The 19,514-nt window shown below is 39.8% G+C and overlaps 1 protein-coding gene across 5 annotated transcripts; it reads right to left on the bottom strand.

Annotated features, from left to right (window-relative positions):
* Positions 1 to 310: 310 nt before the first annotated feature.
* LOC308677982 (myc-associated zinc finger protein-like) lies at positions 311 to 17,619 on the bottom strand. 5 transcript variants are annotated; one of them, XM_081344741.1, is made up of 8 exons: positions 16,704 to 17,619; positions 14,269 to 14,358; positions 10,156 to 10,213; positions 8,065 to 8,855; positions 4,706 to 4,769; positions 4,332 to 4,503; positions 2,426 to 2,633; positions 311 to 1,616 (listed from the first exon to the last, which is right to left on the bottom strand). In XM_081344741.1, exons 3-7 carry the CDS (start codon positions 10,171 to 10,173, stop codon positions 2,446 to 2,448), a joined length of 1,233 nt encoding a protein of 410 aa, XP_081200867.1. In that variant the 5' UTR covers positions 10,174 to 10,213; positions 14,269 to 14,358; positions 16,704 to 17,619; the 3' UTR covers positions 311 to 1,616; positions 2,426 to 2,445. The 5 variants fall into 5 exon arrangements, with proteins under 5 accessions (XP_081200867.1, XP_081200864.1, XP_081200863.1 ...); XM_081344738.1 differs by lacking the exon at positions 10,156 to 10,213 and having other exon boundaries at positions 14,269 to 14,355; XM_081344737.1 differs by lacking the exon at positions 10,156 to 10,213.
* Positions 17,620 to 19,514: the final 1,895 nt, after the last annotated feature.

The raw sequence follows: 19,514 nt of genomic DNA on the forward strand, positions 1-19,514 counted from the left end.
CTAAGCCATAACCCAGAAAGCAGTCTCATGAGTAATTGGAAGAAATAAGGAAGTGGTTAGAATGGAGATAGGCAACCTGATGTTTGATCCATTACACATTTTAAATACATATGAGAGGTCCCAAGATAATATGATAATTAATAAATAAATAAATAAATAAATAAATAAATAAATAAATAAATAAATAAATAAATAAATAAATATGATAATAAAAGGAGGTGCGAGAGAAGCCAGGAACCAGGATACTTCCCCCCACGCCCACCAAGTGATACCAAAATAATCTGACAATAAATAGACACAAGTGTGGATTTTTCCCTTCAATTGTTTTACTAAAATCTTTTGCTGCTGAGACACAGATCCAGAAAGGGCTCACAGAAGAGGAAAGGATGGAGAGGGGGAAGGGCTTACGAGAGAAGGAACAGGGAGAGTGGATATAGGTGGACACAGCTTCATTACATTTGTGTTAACAACAAAAAAAAACCCCACAAAGGAGGGTTATTTTAAATGTCAGGGGATTTTTTTTAATATATATATAATACAAAAAAGCGAGAGACTCTAACCCCGAACTGTGGGGGTCGCATGCAACAAGGGGGGTGTTCAGCAGGTGGGGCATCAATGCTTGGTGCGAAGGGCTGATGCGCTTGGAACACGAATCACGAGAGAAGCTGAGGAAATGGAGCATTAAAAGACACCATGGAAGAATGAGGCGCTGGGCAAGGAGGGGAATTCAGAGCAGATTCTCAGCATGGAAATGGAGAACACTCCACACTGAAGCCACGGAGAAAGAAGTACAGCCCTTCTCCATCTCATCTCACTGCAGCCCCCACAACCCCAGCCATGAGCACAAGGCACCCAAGATGCCGTGATAATCCCAACCTGCACCCCCTTCTAACTTCTCTGTAGGCTCCCCAAGTTTTGTCAATCCCTCAACCAACCCCATTATTTCTAACTCAGTCCTCCCTGCTCCTGCAATGTTGCTTATACTACGTCTCACAACTATGCCAGTCTTCAGTCCCCCTTGGTCTGTGAGCTGAGCTTACTAAGTCTCGTTGTTTCACTCTTTTTGTGTAGTTCCCTTGGGGGGGCCACAGGGGGCACTGCTGGAATAAGCAAGATCTACTTTGATAAAAAAGACTATCGTTATTTGGCTTAGACCATGGACAACAGAAATGAAAGCATTTCCAGGACTGTTCCGAGAGCCACAAGTTAAGAGTAACAGAGTAAGGGAGTCGATAAAATGAGGGTGCTCTCAAAACGCACAAAGTCCTTTCGTGGCCCTCTGAATAAGAGTTGCTTCATTGGCTGAGCAGATGCTTTCCCAGCTCCACTATTTTATGAGCACAGGCAGGGGGAAAAGAATGAATGAAACTGCCATTACATTAGAAACCCATATATGGCCAATGAGTATCCATCTGGGCTTGGAAGGCTCCAGCTGCCAGTGAGGGAGAGGGATGGGTCTGGGAGGGTTGGCTTCTGTCTCCCCACTCCCAGAAATCACCAGGGCTGTGTGGGGAGGGCTTGGCTCACAACCGAAGCTCCCTCCATGGGCAGCACCGTGACGGCAGCTGGAGGTGGAGCCGAGACGGCTGCAGCGAGGGGGCAGACCTCACCCGTACCTGTGGAGGAAGAGAAATAGAAAAGTCAGAGTGTTCATACCCAAACTCTTACTGTTATTGGCCCAAGCTTTCAACTTGCTTCCTACATCCTCTTATTACTACCTTAAACTAGTTCGGGTTTAATCATCCGGTTTGATGAGGTAAAGGAGAGATGCAGCTGTCCCTTCTCCAAAATACCCTATTTAGCCACAGACTGGTAGAATTTCTCTCTAAAAAGCTGAACGGATTAAGTATTTTAAATCTGCGGTATGCTAATTAAATAGGCTGGCACTAACTGTTAAGCCTGAAGACAATATGGAAACTCGGTTTATCGCTTAAGTGCCTGGATTAGGAAACTGTAGAGTACAATATAAAATAAAATGGATCTGTCCAGGATGCATAGTGCAAGCAACAGTCTGTAAAGGCAAAAAGAAGCTCAAACACTTACCAATGGGTTTGTATCTGCTGATAACATAAAGGTATTTGTTGATATCCCCAACCCTCCTGGTTTTAACATTAAAAAAACACACAAATCCCGTAGAAAAATATTCAGATAAATACAACACTCAATGGACCATGTGTGGCTTTTTAAAAACTAGAGCTCAAATCCTGAAGATGAACCTGCAGGAAGATCAGTCAAATCACACTAGTCAGATACTGCTATACGCAGCACTTTAAACTGGCAAAGAGATGCTAAGTTAGGATGCAGCTGCCCCCAAGGAGCTGGGATTCTCCCTTTTCTCACTCAACATATAAGGATGCCTAAACAACCCTAGGGGGAAAATGGGCCTCCCCTCCCCCTTCCCAGGACAGAAGGAAGTGGCTCTTGCCTGGTGGCCCGGCCAGTGTTTCACCGCAGCGGTTGGCCCTCAGTGGCCGCGGCCCCTTCTCCTGCGTGCGTCTGCAGATGCCCGTTGAGCTGAGCTGGGGTCTTGCAGTGCACGCCACACAGCTTGCAAAGGAAACGCTCCAGCCGCGGGGCGGCTAGTCCATGGTCCTTGACCGCGTGGACCCTGAGGTAGGCCGCTGTGGTGAACCCTACGGGAGGGGGAGAAGGACAAAAACCAGCCAGGTCAGTGTCCGGCCTAGTGAAAGCGTTAACCCGGTGTCCTGCAATGCTTGGTTGTGCTTCATCTTAGAGGTGGCTGTGTCTTGAAACTTAGTGAAGGATCTATTGCAACAAGCTTCCCTAATTTCAGAGACAGCTTCTCATCCCAAAGACAGCTGTTTCTTGCCACCAAGCAGGTTATTACTGCACAAACAGCACATCCCACCCTAAGGGCAGCTGCATCTTGCTACTAAGGAAATCAATATAGTACAAATAACCTAAACCTCTTAACATAAAGTCATCAAACCTTCAACAGAGACATTTTGGTAAGAGAATGTTAGTAGAATCCCCCTACAAGAGATTTATAATGTTGTATTTCTATTATTTAATTCACTACAAACTTCAGAGCTAAAATTGAATAAAAATTAATAATTAACTGCTATTTTATGTTTCCAACATTCCAGATATATGAACATATAATTATAAATATATGGATAACACACATCAGTCAAAAATGTAATCCAGGAGATATAATAAAAGCACTGTTAAACTTTTAAAAATTCAACAATTTTTAATTTGCACATTGTCCAATAATTTTAATTAATGTATTAAGGCTATTGCATTGTCAAGATCATTTGGGATACTGATCTATCAGATGGATAGAGCAGAAACAGACACATCCACTGCAGATGCCTTTCAACCATTCTTAAAATTATTTCTTGTACACGTCTATCAATTCATTGGACTATATCCACAGAAATAAGAAGCATAATCTTTCACTTACACTGCATACTATAAATCTCTTCAGTGTCCTACAAAATGAAACTAAGGAAATGCTTTGATACATAAATGGGAGAAAGAAATACTGGGAACCATTTGTATTGCCCAGCAGTTTGCTTATTGTAAACAAATATAAATTGGCAGCCTGATTAACCCTTGTGTATTAAGAAAGCTTAGTTCACAATTTCCAAGGTGTATTATGGATAATCTTAACAGGCCACACCTGCATTTTTGCAGAACTGCTCATGGGCAACAAATTTGGTTCCATGTTTAAAGGTTTTTAATATCCTTTCCATAAGGCCTGAGTCATTTATATAAAGCTATTTAGCTGTATTCTAGTTGATGGAAATTATGCAGCTTTTTTAAAAAAAATATGGAAATTTAGTAATATTCAAATAGGCTAGAAACTAGGAAACTAATTCTTGTACTGCATTAGGTTATGAAGCCAATGAGTTGACTTAAGCCGGTCATTCTCCCTCAGTTCTAGGAAGAAGGCAATGGCAACCCACTAACTGAAATGACTCACTCAGACAGTTGCCAGAAGTTGAAACTGACTTGAAGATACCCCCTTGCAAAAAAGGGAAAGTAATATCCAGAACAGAGATTAAATTGGGGTGGGGGCTGAGGCTGGGAATAGTACCCAGAAACAAAGTTGAACTTAAATTTATCTTCAAACAGGTTAGTCCAGAACAAAGAGATTTATGATTGAGATATTCCTGAAGAAAAGAGTGTAAGTGTAAAGCTTGAAAAACTAATTTACCTGGGATTAAATTCCAGTGAAACTGAGTGAAACCTAAGAAAACCTGTACACATTTGCATACAGGGCCTCTTAGCACATTTCAAAAAAGAGTAATATTTATATTTACAGTTAAGTTCAAATGTTACGCATCTGAGCCCTATTCTCTTACCTTTGTTGCACAGTTCACAGACATGATTCGGCCCTTGGCTGTGTACTTTCATGTGGTCTGTGATATAGGCAGCACTCAGCATCTTTCCACACACGTGACATGGGACCTTTTCCTCATGACGGACTGTGTGAGCACGTAGGCGATCCTTAGTGGCAAAAGCTGCTTCACAAGTCTGCAAAAATAGGAGCAAAGGAATCCTATGAATGAATGTTATATCCATTGGTCCATTGCTCAATGCATTTAACAGCTAAAGACTAAAGTACACATAAGGTGTTAAGGTGGAGATCATCTTTGCTCCCTGTTGCATCAGGAAGATTCCCCAGAACACTTGAACATAAATAAATAGAACACAGTTATCAATGGAGAAAAAATACCTCACATTTGAAGGGTCTCTCTGTTGAGTGGACTTGTCGAACATGGCTGTTCAAATGGTCTGGCCTGTGGGAGGAAAGGAAAAAAAAGTAAGATGAAAAGTGCTTTTCTTATTCAATCTCTAAAAGAGGTTGGGGTGATTCTACTTATCCACCAAAAAAACCTTGTGTTGAGGAATATTTGGGGGAAGACTGGAATAACAGTGGTAAATTTATTTTGTAGTAGGATTTTATATATTTTTAAAAAACTTGGAAGAATCATGTACTTAACTGCTGCAAAAGCAGCACATATAATAGGAACAGCCTTCAGAATTTTAGTTCCACTCTGGAAATTCTCATTATGTACAATACATACCACTAGTGGTGGAAAATACATGTTTGACACTTTAAAGAATTAACTAATGAGAATTTAGATAATTATATCCTGAGCAATTCATAAGGAATTAATCTGTTGGACTTATGGAGGGCCCATATCGAGCAAGTCTGGAAATTAGAATCCTGGATGTGACATTATGGTTTTCACGTGTCAGAACATTCACTATTAAAAATGAGACTGTTTAACTACACCTGGTTTAATTGGAACTAATTTCTGTAAGATTTTGCTTCTAGCATTCATAATAATGGGAACAATTTGTAAATAGATTCAAGTAGTGTCTGCTATAAATATTAAATAAAAGTAGGCAGGAGGGATTTATTGCAGACAGTGGTACATCCTGTTTTATGCAATTTCTTTTGCTTCAGACTATACTTGTATTTTGAATTCAATGACTGTCTTATTTAGAGACCATTTGCAATTATCACAGTAATGAAAAAGTAACTTAACCAGCTCATTTATAGCCTTCACAGGTTTGTAAAGCAAAGAAAAACTGAAATAAGATCATAAGCACAGTTGCAGTTTCATTTAGTGACTCCATCCCTTAATGACTAATTGCCAGTCCCAATTGTGGTTGCTAGAGGACTATCTTTAACAAATCTTTCTAACCCAGCAAGTATCAAAGGTATTAGACTTTTTTAATAGTTTTTAATTATTATAAAGTGTTTAAAAATATTGAAGATATCTTGTATTTTTGAATCCAAAAGAATCAATTCCTTTTATAAAACAAACTGGTTTATAACTATTGGTTCTTTTTAAAAGGAGCTTTCCTTAAGTAAAATGTAATAATTGATCAACCTGGCAATTTATTTGGGATGCAAAATTACAAATGCTTGGCATTTGCAGAACATGAATATACTGTAAACATTAAAAATATCATATATTTAAAAAGCAAGCACATGGCTTCCATAGTGGGGGGAGGGGGAGTGAGGGCAGCAAATAGAAACCAAGGAAGTTTCTTGAGTACCAGCAACCTTTTTGATTGCTATTATCCATTTTTCCCTTGCCTTCCACATACAAGGTGCAACTTTTATTGTCTTTTTTTCCAAAACAGCCAGAAAAATTTAATATCCCTGTTAGTAGGCAAGTGAAAGCAACATAACCTTTAATTTTATTTGCTAAGACATATCAGCCGGAACTATTTTTCCTGTGTATTTTTTTTTAATTCAACGTTTGTGGGAATGTCTGAAAATCACCAACCTGGTAAGCTTATTTGCATTTCTGAAGTGGAACACACATTCTTATTGTTTGGAACTTGCCTTTAGGGCAAGGATGTAAAAAAGTGTAGTTCATAAGCCATATGCATCTCATCAGCATCTGTCTGGTGGCCTCCAGAGTACGCAGGATCAAAACCGACTTCTTTGGTATATTTTGGAGTGATTTTAACAACCAAACACTTTAGAGGCAAAATCTTAGACCTGTTCAAAATCCCAATTTCCCTTTCCCTCTTGTGTCTTGTTTTGAATCCTGAGTCTTCTCCGCTTTTCAGTTCTAATTTTGAACTGAAGAAATTGTGCAGTCTCTAGGTCTAAATACCGTTTGAGATTTCTCACTTCTGCTCATGCCATTTTAAATAATTTATTTTTCTTACAATCTATGCCCTAAATTAAGCAGTTTCAGTATTTTAGTCCAAGGTATTCCAGACTCTTGCTATTTTATAGTTCTATTTCTTCTGGGCAGGTGTTTGTTGAAATATCCCGGAGTGCCAAAGTATTTAAAACTTTTAACCACAGCACACTGACAAATATTTATAAGCTTGTTGCCAATACAGTACCATAATGTCATTACTTGATACACTTGCAAGGTTTTATTTCTGAAAATGTGGCATTTCCTTTTCCCACAAACTGACCACATGGTTTGCTGCTTGATCCAAGAATATTTTCTAATATGTAAAAATCAGACAGCCTGGAATCTTTTCAGACTGTCATTTTGAGGAAAATGTAAGGCATTCCATGTTAACATGGAGTTAAAAACAAAGATCTCCCCAAATGTAGTATGCTGGCAATGATAAATTTTGTTTCCCCCCACTTCCCATAACTTTCTTAGTATAGACTTCTTTATTTGGAGAAATTCTAAGTCATTTACTACCTAAAGAGCAAGTTTTTTTTAGAATGTCTTTGAAGAATTGCTTCAAACTGTATCAAGCTGACGAGGTAATTTCACAGGTAATATCAAAATGAGTATGCATTGGAATGAGATTAAAATGTTTTTCCCCATTTCTTTTTAAATTCAATAGATCTTTTGTTTTCTGAGGTTCCAAACCTAATTCTTAAGCCTGCCAAGGCATTTCAATTCACTTTCGGTGTCTTGTGCACATAATAATCAGAAAACTGCCTGAGAGATTCTTTTATGTCAGAATCCAACAGAACTATGGCAAGAATTGGGAAGCTTTCCAAGTTAAGGTTGCACATTGTCACCTGTAGCCACACCAAGGAGAAATATGTTCTCACATTTGTTCACTATTTTTCTCTCAGCTGCTATTTATATAGAATAAGGAAATTGTTGCTAAGGTTAATGATGAAAAGCAAGCAAAGATTTCCTAAGGAGTTGACTATTATGGAGACCCATAGAACTAAGTGTCTACCAGTGTCTCTTAGAATGTTATGTAGATATATGGGGAAGTTAATAAAGGAGGAGGGCCTGGTCTGGCCCACAGACCTCCCTAGATGATTTGGGAACTTGCACTCCTATATTATTATGCCTTCGTAAGTCAGTTTGGCATGTGGTATGTGTATTTGTCTTTACCAAAAAGGGGAACTATTTTTCTCACATTTCTCGTGCAAACACTTTAAAAATTCCCATATGAACTGCATCGGGAGAAGGGTGGTATACAAATAAAATAAAATAAAATAAAATAAAATAAAATAAAATAAAATAAAATAAAATAAAATAAAATAAAATAAAATAAAATAAATAAAATAAAATAAGAAAATAAATAAATAAATAAATAAATAAATAAATCCTCCCTGAGCCCTCAACTCCCTCATACCGAGAGAAACTCTTCCCACAGTGGCTGCAGATGTACGGCTTGTGCACAGCACCATCATGTGAACGGACATGATAGCTCATGCGGTCCTTCCGTTTGAACCGTTGCTGGCAGACAGGACATTGGTAGGGCTTCTCATCTGAATGTGACAACTTATGCCGATTGAGATGGTAGACATCCCGGAAGGCTTTCCCACACATCTCACAAGCATGGTTCTTCCGGATACGTTTGCCTGATGCTGTAGTGGTCACTAGGCCTGCACCTGACCCTGCTGTGTTTCCAGTACCCTCAGCAGGGGCAGGTGTTGCTGGGGCTGTACCACCGATGGCAGAAACGCTAAGCAAGCTGAGGGGAACCATAGTGGGCATCTTCATGGTTGTGGGTCCAGCGCGAGAAGCTTTTGCTCCTGTGTGTATAGCTTCATGACGCCGCAAGTTGTAGCCATTCTTGAATTCTTTAGCACACAGGGAGCAGATGTAGGGCCCTTTACTCTTCGGTTTCTTCTGGGCCTCAGCTGCCTGTGGGTTGGCAGGAGCTGCCTGTGGGGTAGGGGCTTGCGTGGTCTGAGTGGATGGCACTACCTGCCCACTCCCACCTTCGGAGGCAGAAGGCTGCTGCTGTTTCAAGGCAGCTGTATCTACTGTGGAAGCAGCTGGTGCAGAAGCAGTGGCAGCAGCAACCACAGCAGCTGCAGCTGCTGTTTCTTGTGCTGCAGCCAAAACAGGCAGGAGGTCCACTTGGAGGGACTCCGCAGGGGTAGTTGTCTGTTGGGGAGGAGCAGTTGTGGTGGCAGTCTGAAAAAAGAGAGATTGTATAATTGAGTAACATAGTGATGAACAATGAAGTCTGAAACCCTACAGTAATCTAGCAACTTAAATACAAAGCTAAGTAAATTCTCACTTCAAAAGCAAGCATAGTTTTTCCTAGCAAAAAGAGCTGGATTAATCAATATGCAGCATGTGCTACTAAGCAAAATAAAAGCAAATTAGTTTTTAATATACCAATATTTGAGAGTTCCATCATGTGGAGAATTTCCCTTTTCTGCTCCTAGAATGTATTACAATGTCCCACTACTGAGACTAAAATTAGTTTCCTTGTTGCATAACAGATAAGTGACACAGTGTGTGTATTTAAAATTGATTGTTTACAAATATAAGGAACAATATCAGCACCTGTGAAATATCCTTGGAATAAGAGTGGAAGAAAAGTAGCTGGCTTTTGTCTATGACAGTGCAGTGGAGGGAGTAATTCCACAGTTCAGCAGAAAGATATTGTGATATGTTGAGTTCTATCCCATTTGTTTTCCAGAGAATGTCTTTCTCTACACTAAACAGAGGTGATCAGTTTTAGTGTGTGCACAAACAACTGTCATCTAGACTTAAGGGTATATAGATGTGCAAATGCCCAAATGATGCTTTTATGTTTTAATACCTGCAAGGCAGAACAATCTCATTTTTCTTATGGTTTTCCTTCAGTACTATGTATTAGAGATTAAGTCCATGTAGTAGTACTCTCTAGAAATGAATGCTTTTGACTAGGTTGAACTTTCCAATTATACTTTTGCCAAATGGTTGGGAATTTCTATGTACTGTACTGTACTGTGAAGTGAAAATACAGGCATCCTAAAATGTGAAAAAAACTGTAGCAGTTTATAATTATTTTTCTTTTTAAACAATGCCTACCACTAGTTTAGCTTCCTGGAGGAATCACTTTAATTTTACCTTGATGTTCTCAGCACTGCAGAAATGTTCATTCACAGTGATAGGGAGCATATTTTCATTTTTTTAAGACAGACCTGCTTCTAATTTATCCTGAAGAATTACAGTAATAAAATTTAACTTAAAATATTTATTTTTAAATGATACTGAACAGTGATCTCTCTTGCAGCACATAATAGTTTTCTTAGTATAAAACTAATTATACTCTCTCAAGTCTGTGCTGTTAAATAAGTTTCTGAGTCAGTTTCAAAAACTATTTTTTAAATTAAATCAACCTTGAAACCGCTTCCATAAAAATGACCACCCTGTTGCTCAAACATGCTTGCTTTCACAATTTCAGAAAATTTATAGGCAAAATCAGTAAGGGAAGGCCTACCCTCTTCCTCAGAAGCATCAGATGATCAGCTATTACAAGGTAGATTTATAGAACCCATCTAGGAAAAATTCAGTTGCATTTTAAAATGCATGATTATCCTCAATCATGCATATTTCAATGTTTATCTAATTTCTCTCTAGTTGCCCAGAGCATGGAGTTCTGAGATTACAGCACTGCTAAAATTAAACATAAACATATATATATATGAACGATTCCTAGGTTTCAAAAATCAATCAATTCTAACAAAAACATGTAGATACTGTTGTCATATTTAGGCATTTTATTTTGCCTTTCATACTTACAAAAGAAGTGCATCTTCACACCACAAGGTATAAATATTATGTTCTGCATATTATCTGTACTGCTGATTAAAATGAAGGGCAGAAGTATAGTCCAGACAATCCAAGGTATAAGTGAACAGTGATACTGCCATACCTATCTCAAAGACAGATTCTCAGTATTATAGTGATTGCTCCAACCACTCAAAAGAAAGCACGGAACAGGAACTATCATATAGTTTAACTTTTCTAAGACATATGTAGGATTGAACATATAAACTTGTGAAAAAGTAGAGAAAAATGCCGCTTATTAGATTTATATATAAATTCTTGTTTGTGATATAATAATCTTGTGATATAATAATCAATATACAAGGCATTCAGAAAGTTTTCAAACTCCCTTCACTTTTGATTCTATAATTGTTGAAATTCATTTTTTCTCATTAATCTACACTCAGTATCCCATAATGAGAAAGTGGATACGGAATTTTAGAAACGTCTGTAAATTATTAAAAAGAAAAAAAACACCCTGAAATATCAGATTGGCATAAGTATTCAGACCCTTTGCAACAACACTTGAAACCTAGCTCAGGTGCCCCCCATTTCTCTTAATTGTTGCTGACATGTTTCTACACCTTGATTGGAGTCCGCCTGTGGTAAATTAAATTGATTGGACATGATTTGGAAAGGCACACACAGAGCTGACAATGCATGCTGTAGCAGAGCAAAAGCCATGAGGTCAAAGGAATTGCCTGTAGAGCTCAGACAGGATTATTGCAAGGCACAGATCAAGGAACCTCTATAATAAAATTTCTGCTGCACTGAAGGTTCCTACAAGCACAGTGGCCTCCATAATTCTCAGGACCATCTGCTGCCGGGAACAAATTCCCATCGTCCAGTACGCTCACACAGAGAAGGCCTCCTCAGGGTACCGTCAGCTAGGCAATGTTGGCTGGCGACCCCCAGGGGGAGGGCCTTCTCTGTGGGAGCACCAGCCCTGTGGAACCAGCTCCCCCGAGCTTCGGATGGCCCAAAATCTCCAATCCTTTCGCCGCGGCCTCAAAACACTCCTTTTCCACCAGGCTGACCTGGACTGACAGGCATTTTAATTAATTATATTTAGAATTTTTAATTTATTTTTAGTTTTTAATTTTAATTTATTGCACAGATGATTTTAATTTTATTTTTATCTTGATTTCTGTACTTATTATATGTTTTGTTGTTAGCCGCCCTGAGTCCTTCGGGAGATAGGGCGGGATATAAATCCCATCAATCAATCAATAAATAAATAAATGGGAAAAGTTTGGCACAACCAGATCTCTTCCAAGAGCTGGTCACCCGCTCAAACTGAGCAATCAGGGGAGACCGACCTTAGTAAGAGAGGTGACCAAGAACCCAATGGTCATTCTGAGTTCCAGAGATCCTGTGTGGAGGTGGGACAGAGTTCCAGAAGGACAACCATCACTGCAGCCCTCTACCGATCTGGGTTTTATGGCAGAGTGGTTAGATAGAAGCCTCTCCTCAGTGCAAAACACATGAAAGCCCAAATTTGCAAAAAAGCAACTGAAGTACTCTCTGACTATGAGGAACAAGATTCTCTGATCTGATGGAACAAAGAATGAACTGTTTGGCCTCAATTCTAAATGTTATGTCTGGAGACAAGCAGGCATCGCTCCTCACCTGCCCAATATCACCCCAACAGTGAAGCATGGTGGTGGCAGCATCATGCTGTGGGGGTGTTTTTCAGCAGCAGGGACTGGGAGTTTAGTCATGGTTGAGGGAAGGCTGAATAGTGCAAAGTACAGGAATATCCTCGATTAAAACCTGTTCCACAGCACTCAGGACCTCAGACTGAGCCAAAGGTTCACTTTCCAACATAACAACAATCCTAAGCACACAACCAAGACAACACAGGAGTGGCTTAGGGGCAACTCTGTGAATGAGTGGCCCAGTCAGAGGCCTGACTTGAACTCTATTGACCATCTCTGGAGAGACCTGAAAATGGCTGCCCACCGAGGGTCGCCATCCAACCTGACTGAGCTTGAGAGGATTTGCAAGGAAGAATGGTAGAAAATCCCCCCAATCCAGATGTGCAAAGCTTGTCACATCATAACCCCAAAGACTCAAGGCTCTCATTGCTGCCAAAAGTACTTCAACAAAGTACTGAGTAAAGGGTCTAAATACTTATACCAATGTGATTTTGCTGTTTTTTCCTTTTTAATAAATTTACAGACATTTCTAAAATTCTGTTTTAACTTTATCATTATAGGATACTGAGTGTAGATTAATGAGAAAAAAAATAAACTTCAAAAACTGTAGAATCAGGCTGCAGCATAACAAAATTGATAAAAGTGAAGGGGTCTGAATACTTTCTGAATGCACTGTAGGTGTCCAGATCAGACATTTTTTGTAACTTTGAACGAGTTAATTTTATTTGGAAATAAATCTCAATACGTTCAGCAAGATATAGTCATGAAACATGCAAAGAAATATTGTCACTAAAATGATATAATTACGGTAACATGCCTTAGAAAAAAAAATGACCATAAAACGCTACATAATCTTTGACCTACAATTTCAGAAAATGATCTGTTAGCTATATTATTAACAAGTAGGTTTTAGTGCTTTATAAAGAAAAAATATATTTAAATATAATCTTTAAAAAGCAAAACAATTTATTGACATAGAGTATGCCAATCTCACTTGCTTCTGTGTCCATGACAAAAGATGGCAAAATGGTAAGATAAGCAATTCTAAGTCTTTCAAAATTACAGCTGTAACGGGGGGGGGGGAGAGGAGGGAGCCCCCTCTTTCCATAGTCCCAAACATGGGTGCAAATTGCTACTTGTTCTTGTGGGATACAAATAAAAATCCAAAGTAATCAAGCCACAAAATGAAGAGAAAAAGTGGGTAGACTTTTGACTTATCCCTGAAAAAACTGGCATCTCAGCTACAAGGTCAAAGATAGCAACCTGTGTTTCATGCTATTTATCTACTATAAGCAGTAAAGGCATGGATGTTTATGTTTATGCCTGCTTGGTAAATGAAGCTCCAATTGACTGCAAGACTTACGTGACGAAGCTATTCCAGATGTATTGTGTTTTGGGATACATCATCTCAAACCATGTTTGGATAGTAAGTACACGGAGGCATTTTTTTCCTAGGGCTGAGCAACACTCATCTGTCAGACATCTGTCAGCATCAAACGTTTTGCATTTTCCAGAAATACAGTACCATTTTTATGCAGATTGGCTTTATTTTTAAATAATCATGAGGAAATCTTAGGGTGCAGTTATACTGGGAGTTAGGCCCCATTGAATAATTTAATCTTTACTTTAAAAAGCAGAACAAATCCAAAATGATGGGTCAAACTTTTTTTTCTGTTCAATCCTGTCCAATACTCAAGACTTGTCTGAATTAGTCTCTGCAGTTTTTTTGGCAAGGTTTTTAGAAGTGGTCTGTCATTGCCTCTTTTCCTAGGGCTGCAAGAAATGACTAGGCCAAGATTATTCAGCTGGCTTCGTGCCTAAGGAGGTCCTAGTTTCTAGCCTGATGTTTTAACCACTACACTAAACTGACTCTCACCAGTTTTATTAGTCTTGGCCTAATCATTATTTCAGAGCCAACAGTATCAAAATGAAAGTGACTTCAAATAATGACTAGATTATTATAAAACTCATTTATAGCAACAGCAACAACTTTCAATAAAAGTCTTGCAAAGGGTACGATTACTTCTGATATACATAAAATCTAATCTGCAATAGTGAGACGGTTGCTTCTAGCAATTGTTTTCCAAAGAATCACTTGATTTTCCTTTATTGCCTAAATAGCTCACCTGGAAAGGACTTTGACTACAGCCCTGAGCAGCAAAAAATCTTGACTGGATTTCAGACCCGACCTGTAGAGGATTCTGAGTATGACTCTGCTAAAAAAACAAAATAAAGATCAGGGAATTTTAATAAAAAATGACTCTTATGACAGGCAACTGCAAGAGTTAAATTCAAAAACCAATAGAGAGAAATAACTTAGTGATTCCACAGGAAAGCTGATTTAAACTGGAAGAGGAGCTCATTATAAAAAATAAAATACCTTAAACCAGGTGGCAGCATGACCCTTAGAAAGGATAAAATATAAATACAAATATAACTGCTGTAAAGATCAGAAACCATTTTTATACCCTTTTCTTTCCTTCATTTTTTCTTTGCTATTTATCACTTTTCTTTTACCTTAAGTTTCTCTTTAAATTTGAGTTGTTTTTACCTTATAAAAAAGGCTTCTTTAATAAAAATATTTTTGAAAATGTCAGCCATATTGAATTTTTGGATTGGGAGAAAGCTCAAACTTTTCTTCATCTGAGCTAAGTAATTTTAAGCACTGTATGCAAGTATGAACAAATTATGAATACATTGCAAAATTGAGTTGGAAATGAAAAAATAGCAGGAAAAAAAAGAATTTATAACATTAAGTACATCAATTAGCATTCAAATTCAAATCACATGAAACAGCATGGTGTCAAAACAGATAGTTGATTATGTTTGCAGCCAAAATAAATTGAGATTCTATCTAGAATACTAGAGTTGTATGAAAATGTTCTGTAAGGAGACCAGAAAAGATAACTGGTAGCAATAGATATAGACAGTCACTGTATATGTATGTGCCTTACATTTCTGAAGTATAGAATAAAGGCTATGATGGGGGAAGATAAAGAGAAAGCTGCAGATGAAGTTGAGGTGTAGTGTATGAAACTTAAGAAAACAGTTTAAAGGAGAATTATTTAGAAGTGGTTTGAAAACTGAGTGGTGGTCTATCTGAAAAATAGAAGGCCTTGGTTGTCTTCTGCAGAGAAATTTCTGATCAGAAAGAAAAGGTACTGGAAAGAAATACAGCATTTCTTTTGGGGGAGCATATAACAGGAAGAGGCTAGTCTTTGCTGATAAACACTGAAAACTGAGGTTCAAAGAATTAAAGGTGGTGGAAAAAAGACGTTGAAGCAAATACAATCAACTGACTTGAGGCCTCTGAGCCATATGCACATTTTGTCCCAAAACACTGGGGAGTAAACGAATGGAAGAGATGTGCCTCTTATTAGGCATATCTACATCTATTTATATAATATTAACTATTTATTGGCAAAACGGCAGAATCCAGGATTTACATGTATGTTTGAAACTGTTGGGGAATGGACTAAAACAGGCTTAAATGATTACAAAAGGGGAACAAATTAAGACAACTCAATGGAGTGAAGAAAGGACAGCATGTCAAGGCAAGTCCAAGGCAACACACCTGGGGTGGGGTTTGACCACCCACACCAATTCACCCCAAATGTTAGAAAGTTAAATAAATGGAGTCAATATGCCTCTTCCTAGTGATGTCTATAGCTCTCTATTACTAGGTCAGATGGAAGACTTGGGGATTTTTCTGCATTATCCTATGGCAGACCACCTACCCTTGAGAGTTCATACCAAAAAACATGAGAGGAAACAGGTGGAAAATTCACACTACACCTGTTGGCCCCAGAAGGTAGTCCATAGCCACCCCCTACCGTAAGTGCATGCGCTTGAGGGCAAGCAAATACTGGGGACCGGAAAAGAAGAAGGAAGCACCTTTTGAGCATGAGTGGCCAAGTTCAAACTAACGCGGGGTGGAAACCCCTGAGATACCGGCCTGACAAGCAGGGAGCCAACACGGATAAGGGGCATGATATTGGCAGAGGGTGGTGGGAGCAGGAAAGGGAGGGTTACGCGCGTGTGGCAAAACTAGGGCGAGGCGACTAAGGCGCGCCTATCTTGGGGGGCATTTTGGAAAGACAGCTCCCTCGGAGTGGGGCTGAGGAGGCACCGAGGTAGCAACTGGCAGAGGAAAAAGGTGGGGGAGCAGCGCGAGGGGCTGGGCAGAGCAAGCGCGAGAGGGAGGTGACCGTTGGCGGGGGGGGGGAGAGAGAGAAGCGCGAGGGGCTGGGCACAGCGAGCGTAGACAACGAGGGGGTAGAGGGAGCGCAAGGCAACGCTGGGCGGAGGGAGGTGACCGTTGGGGCAGCGCGAGGCGGACGGTGGAGGGGGGGGAGCGCGTGCCGAGTGCGCCCTGCTGGCCCGCGCGCGCAAGGGCCCCCGCCCGCTGAGATTCCCGAGGGGAGGGGCGGGGCAGGGAGGGTGTGAGTAGGGAGCCTAGAGCTGCAGCTTGCGCTCTCTTGTCCTTCCCTGCTCGCGCTCCCCCCCCTTTTTTTTTGCGGAGAAGGGAGGGGGAAGGTGGAGGAAAAAAAGGGGGGGTTACCTGGAAGATGAAGCTGCTCCAGTTGCTCGGGTCCATGGCGGCGGTAACGAGCGGGGGAGGGGGTTCGGCTCGGCGAGAGGGGGGGTCGGGAAGGGAGGGGGGAGCGAGTGGGGAGCAGCAGCAACGTCGCGCGGGCGGGGGGAGTGAGGTGGGAGGGGGGATAGAGCGAGGAGGCAGCGGCGCGAGGATTCCTCGGCGCGCACGCTGATTGGCCCCTTCTGCGCGCGCGCGCGCGCGTGCGTTCCCCCCCTCCCGCGCCACAGCGTTTCTGAGCGGGAGGGGGAAAGGAGGGGTGTGGAGAAGGCGGCAGGTAGTGATTGGGTGGGGCTGTAGTCCTCGCTCCCGACGTGCGCGGAACCGTACAAGGGATCCCACGTGTGGTGCCTGCTGATTGGGCGGACTGGCGAGCGCTGTGACCGTAGGGCTCATTCTTTTAAAGACTAAAGTTGATTGGCCAATGCCAAGACGGCCGCGCGCGAGTAACGGTTGTCTGTCTCTTCGCCGTTATTTTTTTTTCTTATCTGAGTGACATGGACCCGTTTTACAAAATGGCCGCCAGCCTTGATCTTTTCACCTTCTAATTTGGTTACATTTTTGCTGCCAGCCGTCCATATTATTCGGCTTTACATCGATTTAATCTTTACTGGAAAAAGCGCGACAAGGATTAACGAAGTCCATATTAGCCTGTTAAGTTTAAATTATTGTATTGACCAGTAAAGAGCTCCATTGCAGAGGACAAGTACCTTATAATGTAAAGTATACATGTACCTTGCGTTCTGAGAAGCTGTAACACGGGATTTTTTCTTCTAACCAACCTATTCAGGAAGCATAGTACCGTCCTCTCTTGTAATTTAGACAGTATACAAAATAAAGCATTATCAATGTTTAAATAATAGACAAATTGATTTAAAATTATTGGGGGAAAAACAAGTTAAGTGATTTTGATTCTAGCAGTGTTACCCTATAAATGCCTGGGTGAAAAGGTATCTCTTAACTGATGAGCCAAAGATAGCTTTAGGCAAGCCAATACAGGTACTCAATTTACGACCAAAATTGAGCACAAAATTTATGTTTAAGTGAGTTTTGCCCCATTTTACAACTTTTCTTGCCACTTCAAGTGAATCACTGCAGTTGTTAAATTAGTAATGGTTAACTGAATCTGATTTCCTCATTGACTGTCAGGTAACAAAATGAGAGTCCTTGTCTTCAGGATACTGCAACAATCATAAATGAGTGAATTGTCAAGCATCTGAATGTAAATCACTTGCCCATGGAGATGCTAAGTGAGAAAAACTGTCAGAAGTCAATTTTTGCAGTTATGTAACATTGAACAGTCACTAAACAGACTTGTCAGTGGAAGACTACCTATACCTCCAATGAAAATAAATTTCCATTGATGGATAACTGTTGGGCCATAATTGAGTGCATTTTTAAATACTTTATTTTAACTATTTTTACCTGCTCCCTGGATAGAAAAATGGGATATAAATCATTGTGAAAAACAGTAAGAGCAACAGATAGATCCAATGTTTTAAACTGATTTTTTTTCTTTTTGTATACTACTGCATGCCCCTTTGGTGAAGTGGTTAAGGAATCAAGCTAGAAATCAGGAGTTGTAGTGCCACCTTTTTTGCACAAAGCCAGCTGGATGACCTTGGGCCAGTTCTTCTCTTTCAGCCCTCAGTAGAAGGCATTAGCAAGCCAATTCTGAAAAAAAGAAAATTGCAGGGACTTATCTAGGCAGTTTCCAAGACTCGGACACAATTCAACAGAAGAAAAAAAGGGGAATTCAAGAAAAATGGAGTAGAAAATGGAGTATTAAGTATTAATAAGCAATAGTAGATATGCTACTGCAGAGCTGTGAGAGCTGCATAACAGAACTTAAAGTTAGAGCTCTGAACAGGTCTTTATATATTGCCAAAATTTGCTGGAAATTTGTCATTTTTTACATTGAAAGATAATTTATTTCTAGTGAACAATAACCTAAAATAAAATATCATTTCTTTACACTTGAAAAAAATTGCAATTCTGATTTTCACTTATTTTACTTTTGTTTGCTTTCTTCTAAGGAAATCCAGTGATCCAGTCCCTGAATTCATACCTGCCATGCTCAAATTTAACAGGATTGCCATGTTGGGAAAATATATATGGCTACTGACCACAACAAAGAGATCCAAGTATAATGACTTGGCATGATGTGCATATTTAGCCATGGTTAAATCATGGTTTAACTTGACCTGAACCCTTTTAGTAGTTCTCAAACCAATTAACATCACTGGATTAGGATATGCTCCCAATCTTCTAATACTGATAAGTTTTTGTATTTATTACTTTGAATTGCATGCAGTACAAAATATTTAATGAAGTCTTCAAAATCCACTTTACCACAGTTCAGATAAGCTGTTTTCACACAGCATCTTGGATCACAAATTGCTTTTGTATGTGGTTATTTTATGACATGGTATGTTGATCAGAAAGCTGTACTGTATTGAATAAAACCACATCCTGCAGATATAATCCTTGGATATCTTCAAAGGAGACAAATAATGCGCATGTTATCAGGCCAGTGTCCACATATATAATTCACAGCTGACAGGATGCAAGAGAGAAATAATGGTGGCATTTTTGTGATCCTCTCATCATGCACGTATCATTTTGATATCACGGGCTTGCTACAAATGCTCATCCATTTTTGATACATCCATTTTCTGTGGACTGATCACCGTATCGTTTCCAGTTGTTGCAGATATTTTCTTAGTTGTCAGGTTTCCAAATTCTGCCCTGGCAGCTTCTAAAAACCTTGTTTTAAAA

This window comes from Vipera berus (assembly GCF_964194415.1).
Source record: "Vipera berus genome assembly, chromosome: Z".
In the NCBI taxonomy this organism is placed as follows: Eukaryota; Metazoa; Chordata; class Lepidosauria; order Squamata; family Viperidae; genus Vipera; species Vipera berus.

Coding starts and splice junctions, on each gene's coding strand:
- LOC308677982 (XM_081344737.1), bottom strand. CDS start 17,132: ATGAGCCCTACGGTCACAGCGCTCGCCAGTCCGCCCAATCAGCAGGCA. Junction 4,770..8,064: donor TGTGGGAAGAGTTTCTCTCG/GTATGAGGGAGT, acceptor TTCCTCCCACAG/GCCAGACCATTTGAACAGCC. Junction 2,634..4,331: donor CTGTGAACTGTGCAACAAAG/GTAAGAGAATAG, acceptor CCCCTCCCGTAG/GGTTCACCACAGCGGCCTAC.